Source organism: Triticum urartu, chromosome 7A, assembly GCF_056163025.1.
Source record: "Triticum urartu cultivar PI428250 chromosome 7A, HENAU_Tu73, whole genome shotgun sequence".
In the NCBI taxonomy this organism is placed as follows: domain Eukaryota; kingdom Viridiplantae; phylum Streptophyta; class Magnoliopsida; order Poales; family Poaceae; genus Triticum; species Triticum urartu.
The window spans coordinates 283267792-283278036 of NC_141879.1; the positions used below are offsets into that span (position 1 = coordinate 283267792).

General features: G+C 43.5%; 1 protein-coding gene across 1 annotated transcript; it reads left to right on the plus strand.

Annotated features, from left to right (window-relative positions):
• Positions 1-988: 988 nt before the first annotated feature.
• Positions 989-2430, plus strand: LOC125520571 (spermidine synthase 1). The gene is made up of 2 exons (XM_048685525.2): positions 989-1935; positions 2026-2430. Exons 1-2 carry the CDS (start codon positions 1157-1159, stop codon positions 2219-2221), a joined length of 975 nt encoding a protein of 324 aa, XP_048541482.1. The 5' UTR covers positions 989-1156; the 3' UTR covers positions 2222-2430.
• The last annotated feature ends 7815 nt before the right edge of the window (positions 2431-10245 follow it).

Genomic DNA, 10245 nt, shown 5'->3' on the forward strand with positions numbered 1-10245 from the left:
GAAGAAGGACAAGCGGGGTGCGGCATCCAACGCCTTGATCGCAAGCGTGGAGGGCATGATGAACAAAAAGGACCCAAGGGAGGAGGAGCGCTGGCGTTTCAATGCAGAGCAAATGGACGCTTTCATGAAGATCCAAAGGAAGAGGCTTGAGATGGACGTGGAGAAGCAAGCCAAGATGTTCGAGCTCGAGGTGGAGAAGCAAGCCAAGATGCTAGAGATCGAGGCCGTCAACGCCAAGACCAAGGCCAAAGAAGTGGCTCTCGCGAGTATGATGACCGGAGTGGAGATCATGAAGGTGGATCTCAACACCGTGTCGCCAAGAAAGAGGTCGTGGTTCGAGAAGATGCAGGCCGACATGCTCAAATTCGACGACGAGTGATCTATGACGGCGAGCGCCGTCTTTTTTGTATGTTGGCAGGTGTGCTCGCATGACCACGGGGCCACGATGGTGTGGTCGAACTCAAGTTCCACCCTTTTTTGTGTGCTGGCATGTGTGTCTGCCGGCTGACGAGTGCGCCAGCATGAACTGTGATGATATTTCCTGAAGCCGACATTGTATGCCGTCGCTGACATGGTGCCGGCATGATGAGACATGGTCGTTGGCATGATCGGCCGCAGGCCTTTTTTTAAAGTTAATGTGGACATGAAATGGGTCGGCGCATTGGGCGCACTGCCGACCCGAATGTAAAACTGAGCGGACGTCGGGTGTACGACTGATCTGAACGGACAAAAAACAGACTCCGTTGGAGTTGCTCTTAAATCTATGGTTATGATTAAAGTTTAGCGCAAAATAAAAAACGGCAAGGTTGGGCATGAATGGTTTGCACGTGACCGGAAAGAATCGGGAAGAAAACGAAGAGAAAACTCGGCAAAAGATAAGCTCGGATGGCAAAGCGGTGGATGGTCCCACGTTGACACGTCCCCACACAGGTGCGGCATCCGATGCAGCCCGAGTGCCCGAATACCAGCCGTATGCTTTTCACACGGAGGCAAAAGAAAAACCCTAGCCGCCGCCGACACATCCCGAGGGAATAAAGCCCTAACCTCAAGGCCGAGGCTGACATCCCTCCCCACCTTACACCTAGCCGCCGCCGCCGACGAAATCCACCCAAGCCGCCGAGCTCGTCTCGCCGTCGTCGCGCTCTAGGCTTTTGGGATGGAGGCCGAGACGGCGGCGAAGAGGGCGCGGGAGGGCGAGGGCGCTGCGGCGGCGGACGGAGCCGGGGAGCAGGCGGGGATCTCCGCCGTCATCCCCGGGTGGTTCTCCGAGATCAGCCCCATGTGGCCCGGTGAGGCGCACTCGCTCAAGGTGGAGAAGGTCCTGTTTCAAGGCAAGTCGGACTACCAAAACGTGCTGGTTTTCCAGTCCTCCACCTACGGGAAGGTGCTCGTCCTGGATGGGGTGATCCAGGTGACGGAGAGGGACGAGTGCGCCTACCAGGAGATGATCACCCACCTCCCTCTCTGCTCAATCAAAGACCCCAAGAAGGTCCTGGTCATCGGGGGTGGAGACGGCGGCGTTCTGCGGGAGGTCTCGCGGCACTCCTCGGTGGAGCAGATCGACATCTGCGAGATCGACAAGATGGTGGTCGATGTGTCCAAGCAGTTCTTCCCTCATCTGGCCCTCGGGTTCGAGGACCCTCGCGTGTCCCTGCACATCGGCGACGGCGTCGCCTTCCTGAAGAATGCTCCAGAGGGCACCTATGATGCAGTGATCGTCGATTCCTCCGACCCGGTAGGCCCTGCCCAGGAGCTGTTCGAGAAGCCGTTCTTCGAGTCCGTCTCCAGGGCTCTGCGTCCGGGCGGGGTCGTCTGCACCCAGGCGGAGAGCATATGGCTGCACATGCACATCATAGAGGACATTGTCACCAACTGTCGCCAGGTTTTCAAAGGCTCGGTGAACTACGCATGGACTACGGTGCCCACATACCCTAGGTATGCGCAACTGATCCTGTCTTCTATGTGATCGAACTGGGTTCTCCTTTCTTTAGCCACCGAGTTTATGATTCTCGGTTGTTGTTGCAGCGGAGTGATAGGTTTCATGCTCTGCTCCACGGAGGGACCTAGTGTTGATTTCCAGCATCCCGTCTTCAGCATCGAGGAGGACGAATACTCCACAAAATCAAAGGGGCCGCTCAAGTTCTACAATTCCGAGTTCCACACCGCATCGTTTTGTTTGCCATCATTTGCGAGGAGGGTCATTGAGGCCAAGGCTAACTAGATTCTTAGGAAGATGGTCACTGAAACCAAGGCCAATTTCAACACCGGGAGAAATCTGTCTTAGCGTAGACAGAGGAAAAGCCCCCTTTTTTATTAACTTGCAATAAGCCCACATGGAAATTATTGGTACCTGTGATTCTGTCTGCTGTATGTCTCAGGTTGTATTTCCTGGCTACCTGGTGGTATGAGAACCTTCTGAATTTAGTTTTTTGCCCTGCAGTTTTCTTATCTTATCTTATGCTTCCTCCATATCAAAATATAAGACATTTTTTGACATTATGATAATGTAAAAAACGTCTTATATTTTGATATGGAGGGGGTATTAAAGAAAGGACGAACGAAGCGAGCGGTTTTTACTGCGTTTAGGGGGGCAGGGGTGACAGTTTCTGTCATGGCAGTTCGTTTGGATTTTTGGAATAAGACCCTGCCTTGTGGACAGAACACGGTTGGATTAAATTGGTTACATTTTTGGAATAATACCCTGCCTTGTGGACACAACAAGGTTGGATTTTTGTATCAGAGGAAGACTATTTGTTAATTATATATGCTTGTGTGATGTCTTAATAAGATATCCCCAACTAACATCAAAAAACATAAATAAGAGTGCTACAGGAGTGCATGTTTAACGGAGTAACATGGTTGTTATGATTGGGGTGGGGTGGGGAGAAGCATTTCCTAACATATCATGAACAACTTGAAATGACATTTTTGCAGTTCAATAGAGGTAGTATAAGTTACAGGACAACTTAAGTAAATAGTGATAACTGTGGCACACACAAACGTACGCAGCCGACAACATATGAACTAACAACAGGTAGTCCATATCACTAGCAGTACAACACATTCTAAACCAAGATATATCCAGTGAAACCATCCGGTCCATCAATCCGTGTTTTTTTTGCGGGGGCCATCATCCGTGTTCATCATGCCTATATTGCTAATCAGTTGATCTACTAATACCATCTAAATTCAGCCAAAAAAGCGAATATGTTCTACCATTTGTCGTACTTTTTCTTCTTCCTTCTGAGCTATGCCACTCCGAGTTAGGGTTAGAGATCGACCCAAGGTTAAGGGGGTGTGTGTGAGGTAAGTGCCTGCCCTTTCAAATGAAAAAGAACTACCAATGCAAAAAAATGAAATGAAATGAATAATTGCTATTTCTTTATTAAATTATACATAAAAAGAAAGTTCTGAATGTATTAGGCAGAGCCCTTGTTTGCTATTAAAAAACATTTCCAACAAGGACTTTGAGCCTGATTGTGAAGGATCATACGTCTGGTCTCCTAAATCGGCCAAATAGGCTAACTTTGTTTAGTGAAATAGCCTTTTCCCTTAAGGATTATCATTTGTATGCCGCTCAATCTTTTTCTTCTTAGTGAACTTGTTGTCCATACCAAACTCTTCTGCAAACGTCTCGATGTCAAATGCAATTTCAGAGCAACCCTTTCGATCGACAAAATGTGAGGGTTTTGTGCCGCATCGCTCAAACCCCATAGAACTGCCGGACCGAGATCAGGTGACTCGCCTCTTGGCAGTCACCGCGTAACATGCGGGCTTACATCTGGCATGCATTCCTGATCGGAGGGACATTAACAAGTGAAGGCCAAAGCTGCGCACTTAGCAACGCTCGGGTTGACCATGGCGGAAAGACGATTCAGACTTTGCATGAGAAAACTTTTATTGTACTGGAGTATGTGAGAAAATATACTGGAATAAAACAAATATGTAAATTGATCTGTCCAGATTTATTTTACCTTACCCGTTTATGTTATACTTCCTTCATTTCTGAATATAAGTCTTTTACAGATACTAATATGGACTATATACAGAGCAAAATGAGTAGATATATACTTTAAACTATGTTTATATAGATCCATATATAGTCCATATTGAAATCTCTAGAAAGACTTATATTTACAAATGGAGGGAGTATTTTTTTCATTTTTCATTTTATATTTTGAAATAAAATTTATAGTTTGAGAATTGTTCTTCTCACATTGTAAGAGCATCCACAGCCGGACTTTGCAAATCTGGCCCAGCGGCCGCGCCCAGACGTGTCCGTGGACACTGACCGGTCAAGCCTTAAATTTGCGTTCTCACAACCAGACACCTTCAATTATCATATCTCAAATCGGATTCGAGCCGAATCTACTCGTCGCCGGAGCAGTACTCACCGTCGCTGTCCGCCTTCTCCTTCTTCGATGGCAGTCTGGCCATGGCACGGACCACCCGATTATGCTCTCTGGCAAGGGTGTGTGTGTTCCTCCGCTGCCGTTTCTTCACAATGCGGGTGCGGACGGCTTTCTCCAGAACCGCGCCCGCATTGCGAAGAAACGGCAGCGGAGGAACATGCATGCCCTCGCCAGAGAGCAGAATTGTGCGGTCCTGCTGTGGATGCTCTTACAATGTGAGAAGAACAATTCTTAAACTATAAATTTTATTTCAAAATATAAAATGAAAAATGAAAAAATACTCCCTCCGTGCGTAAATACAAATCTTTCTAGGGATTTCAATATGAACTACATATAGATGTATATAGACATAGTTTAAAGTATATATTCACTCATTTTGCTCTGTATATAGTCTATATTAGAATCTATAAAAAGACTTATATTTAGGAACGAAGGGAGTAGAACATAAATGGGTATGCATAAAATAAATCTGAACAGATCAATTTACATATTTGTTTTATTCCAGCATATTTTCTCACATACTTCAATACAACAAAAGTTTTCTCATGCAAAGTCATGAATCGTTTTTCCACCGTGGTCAACCTGTGCGTTGCTAAGTGGGCAGCTTTGGCCTTCACTCGTTGATGTTCCTCTGATCAGGAATGTATGGCAGATGTGAGCCCGCATGTTACACGGTGACTGCCAAGAGGCAAGTCACCTGATCTCGGTCCAAAACTGCAAGTCTGGCTGTGTAAGTCCTCCATATCTTCTGCACCCACAGCTTGCCTCTTCGTGCCCATCTCAAGGTCCATGCTTTGAGGGGTCCACATCCATTAATTCATGCCATACCAATCATTGATCTTTTCTAAAATTTATTATCAATGTTCATTAGATCAATGACATATATGTTGTTATTAATTATCAAAACCACTCGGGGATTAGTTGTTCACAACTCAAACCAATGAAGATCACCAATCAATCCAAAGGACAAAAGAAATCTACTCAAACATCATAAGATGTCAACACATCATTGGATAATAATATTTGGCATAAAGCACCATGTTCAAGTAGGGAATTACAGCGGGGTGCGGGAGAGTGGACCATTGAAAAGATATGAGGGAGGTGATGAAGACAATGATGTTGATGATGACGATCATCGCGACGATGGTTCCCCCGGCGGCACTCCGACGCCACCGATAGATAGGGGAAGAGAGGCTCCTCCTCCGGCTTGATCCTCCATAGCCTCCCCCCTAGATGGGGAGAGGTTCCCCCTCTGGTCCTTGGCCTCCATGGTGCCCCGGAGGGGCGAGAGCCCCTCTGAGATTGGACCTCTTTCTCTGTTTCCTTCTGTTTCTAGGCCCCTGTTTCTGGCCGAAAACCGTTTCTTATATTTCCGAAGATGTGTAACTCAGATAGAGCTGAAATTTTGAGGGAATTTTTATTTGGAAATTATCTTCCTTGCGGCTAAAGAAGAGCATCAACCGACCTACGAGGTGCCCACAAGGCAGGAGGGCGTGTCCAGGGGGTAGGTCGCGCCCTCGTGCCTTGTGGGCCCCTCAAGCACCGTCTTGGGTTGATTCTTCCTCCTAAAATCACATATATTTTAAAATAATTATTCGTAAATTTTTATCGTGTTTGGACTTCGTTTGGTATGGTATTTCTGCAAAACAAGAAACATACAAAAAAACAGGAACTGGCACTGGGCACTAGATTAATAAGTTAGCCCATCAAAATAATATAAAGGTGCACCAAGACCATAAAAAATTATAATAAACATGGCATGAATACTTTATAAATTATAGATACGTTGGATACGTATCAACCACCAAGACGACCGTTGTGGTCGCATCGAAGCCCGTCTTTTGATCTCTTTCTTTTGAAACTTCTTCTTTTCTTTGTTTTCCTATGGTTAGTTCCAACACAAGAGGAGTCAAAGAATATTTGCAAGTATTAGCAGTTGAATTGTCAATTCAACCACACATGAGACTAAATATCTGCAGTAAAATGATCAGTAGCAAAGTAGTATGGTAATATGATGGTAGTAGTAATGATAGCAATAGTAACAATACCAGAAGTAGTGGTAGTTTTGTAGCAGTTGTAACAGTAGCAGCAATAGTAGTAACTTAGTAAGAACAATATGTGAAAAACTCGTAGGCATTGGATCGGTGATTTTGTTGGATAATATTCATCATATAACAGTCATAACCTATCTAGGGCGACACAGAACTAGCTCCAATTCATCAATGGGATGTACGCATGTATTTCGTAAATAATTATATGTGCTTATGGAAAATAACTTGCATGACATATTTTATCCTACCCTCCCATGGAAGCGGGGTCCATAAGGAAACTAAGGGATATTAAGGCCTCTTTTTAATAGAGAACCAAAACAAAGCATTAACACATAGTGAATACATGAACTCCTCAAATTTTGATAATCACCGGAAATAATCCCAATTATTGTCACCTTAGGGTATGCGGATCATAACACGTAATAGGTACATATAACTTGCAAGATCGGATCATGTACACAAATTTATTGGTGAAACATAAACGGTTTAGATCTGAAATTATGGCACTCGGCCCCTAGTGAAAAGCATTAAGCAAAGTCATAGCAACATTAATCTCAGAACATAGTGGATACTAGGGATCAAGACCTAACAAACTAACTCGATTACATGATGAATCTCATCCAACCCATCACCGTCCAGCAAGCCTACGAAGAGATTACTCACTCCTAGCGGTGAGCATCATGAAATTGGTGATGGAGGATGGTTGATGATGACGAAGACGGAAGACCCCCCCTCTCCGGAGCCCCGAATAGACTCCAGATCTGGCCTCCCGATGAAGAACGGGAGATGACGGCGGCTCCATGTCATAAAGCGTGATGAAACTTCTTCCTTGATTTATTCTCGGGAAATAGGAATTTATAGGATCGACATTAGGGTCAGCGGAGCCTCGTGGGCCCCACTACCCACCAAGACGCGACAGAGGGGGTGGCACACCCTGGTGCCTAGTGGGAAGCTGGGCCCCCTCTAGTGGGTCTTGGTTCCAATATTTTTCTTTTATTCCAAAATAAATCTCCAAAAAGCTTCGTCCAATTCCGTGAACTTATATTTCTGCACAAAAAACAACACCATGATTGTTCTGCTGAAAAAAAATCATTCCGGGTTAGTTTCATTCAAATCATGCAAATTAGAGCCTGAACCAAGAGCAAAAGTGTTTGGAAAAGTTGATACGACGGAGACGTATCAACTCCCCCAAGCTTAACTCATTGCTTATTGTCAAGCAATTCAGATGACAAACTAAAAGTGATAAAGAACAACTTTTACGAACTCGTTTGTTCTTGTGTTCATATATATTCTTAAATAATACCTAGGTTTTCAGCAAAGATCATAACTAATCATGCAAACAATAACTCCTAGAAATTATATTCACTCATATCAATGGCATAATCAACTAGCGAGCAATAAAAATATCTCAAATGCCAACACTTGTCAAAACAATCATGATATAATATGGCAATAATGGTATCTCTCTAGCCCTTTCTAAGACCGCAAAACATAAATGCAGAGCACCTCCAAAGTTCAAGCAGCGACTAAACATTGTAATTCATGATAGAAGAGATCCAATCATGATGCACAGAACATTAACTATACACAATGCATGAGGATGACAATAGTGCTCTGAGGACTGGTGCTTATTTGAGAAGGTGATGACTCAACATAAAAGTAAATAGACAGGCCCTTCGTAGAGAGAAGTAGGGATTTGCAGATGTGCCATAGCTCGAAGCGTAAATCAGAGATAAATATAATTCTGGGAGGTATACCTTTCTTGTCAACGTTATGACCAAAAAATTTCAATATCTTCCATGCTAAACACATTAGCGGCAGTCCCAAGTGGTAAAAGTAAAGTTTACCCCCCGTCCAACCAAAAACACAAGCCATGGCTAGCCGTATCCTCGGGTACCCTCCATACCAATAATAGTACGACGAAGTTTTGTTTAATTATTTGCAATTTTGATCATGGGATTGGGCATCCCGATTACCAGCCCCTCTCATGCGAGGATGAGTGAATAGACACTCAACATGAGAATAAACCGCTTAGTATGGAATATACTGACCACCCCCTGTCACTCCATGAGCGGTACGGGCATACAAAACAGTTGTTCATTTGAACTTTTAGAGGTGGCACATGCAAATTTACCTGCAATGGCAGAGTAATACCGCATATAGGTAGATATAATGGACTCATCTGGAATAAATTTGGTTTAAGGGTTTTGATGCACAAGCAGTATTCCTGCTTAGTATAGGCGAAGGCTAGCAAATAGGTTGAGAAGCGACCAGCTAGAAAGCGAAAACGGTTATGAACATGCATTGTGAATAATTAACATTGAATACTAGTATGAGTAGGATATAAAAACCATGAACATAAATATCGTGGAGGCTATGTTGGTTTTGGATCTACTACATATGTGAACATGGGCCAAGTCAAGCCACTTGAAACATTCAGAGGAGGATACCATATCATCATACTACATCACAACCATTTTAATGCATGTTATATCTAAAATAAATCATTATCCACTCCTAGCTACTTAAGCATGAGCAACTATAATCTCCAATTGCCATTGTAACATGTTTGATCATAATATGCTGAATCATGGATATTGAGTTAAACATATTTACAAAAGCAAGAACAAGTTGAGTTCATACCCGCTTTTCCTTGCCATAATCACTTCATCAATTTTTTTCATTATTGCCTTTCACTTGCACGACCGAATGATATGAAAATAATAACAATGCAAGAGTGCCGTGGACTAAGCTGGAATCCGCAACATTTTATTCAAATGAGAAGGCAAAATAATACAGGCTCTTTGTCGGCTCAACAATACTGCATATGAGAGGCACTCAACATTTTCATCGTGGTCTTCTCATACCGACTCAACAAAAGAAAAGAATTTCAGAGAAACATATTGAAATATTTTTGGAGTTTTTGATTTTTGTTGAAGAAAGAAAATTAAAAGAAGAAAAACAAAAAGAGAAAAAGTATTTACACGGGAGAGCTCCGAACAGGCAAAAAATTGAGAAATATTTTTGGGTTTTCTTTTAATACTACAACTGATTTAAACTAGAAAGAAAAATTGAAAATAATTGAGAAATATTTTTGGATTTTTTCAAAGTTTTTCAAACACACAATAAGAAAGCAAATAAATAAATATGACATGGATTATACAATGAAAAAGTATGAACGCCGACAACTGGAATGAAGTGTGTGATCATGAATGTAATGTCGTTTTGAAATACGTAGTCCCCCAAGCTTAGGCTTTTGCCTAGCTTGGTAATCACCATCCGTAGCCTGGGTAATAGTCAGAATGATAGCTCGTGGAGGCTCTCGATGCAGCCTCCTCAGCCTGGCGGGAAGCCTCTACTGCCGCGTTTGTACTCACGCCTCTCTCTCATAGACGTAATATCTTCCTTTACTCTCGTAATCAAAGAGAGTAGGTGCATGCAAAATAATAGGTACAATGGTTTTTTTATCGAACATCAAGTTGTAATTGTGATTTTGAGCTCCATACTTAATGAACTTATGACACTGCATTGCATCAAAGTCTAGGTATTGGGTAGGTAAAATAGGATCATTGGGTATAGGTGTCACACCTAGACTTCTTGCTACATGCGGGGCATAAATTCCTCCATAAAAATGACCACTATAAGCATTGCATTGCAACCTCCGTGCAACGATTGCACCAGGATCATAATGTTTGGTCCCCGTTAGAGCAATGTGTATGAGGCTCAAGTCTGGGGCATTGTAACGCCCTCGATGCGGCTATATCTCCCACGTGTCGAAGCAC

Coding starts and splice junctions, on each gene's coding strand:
- LOC125520571 (XM_048685525.2), top strand. CDS start 1,157: ATGGAGGCCGAGACGGCGGCGAAGAGGGCGCGGGAGGGCGAGGGCGCT. Junction 1,936..2,025: donor ACGGTGCCCACATACCCTAG/GTATGCGCAACT, acceptor TTGTTGTTGCAG/CGGAGTGATAGGTTTCATGC.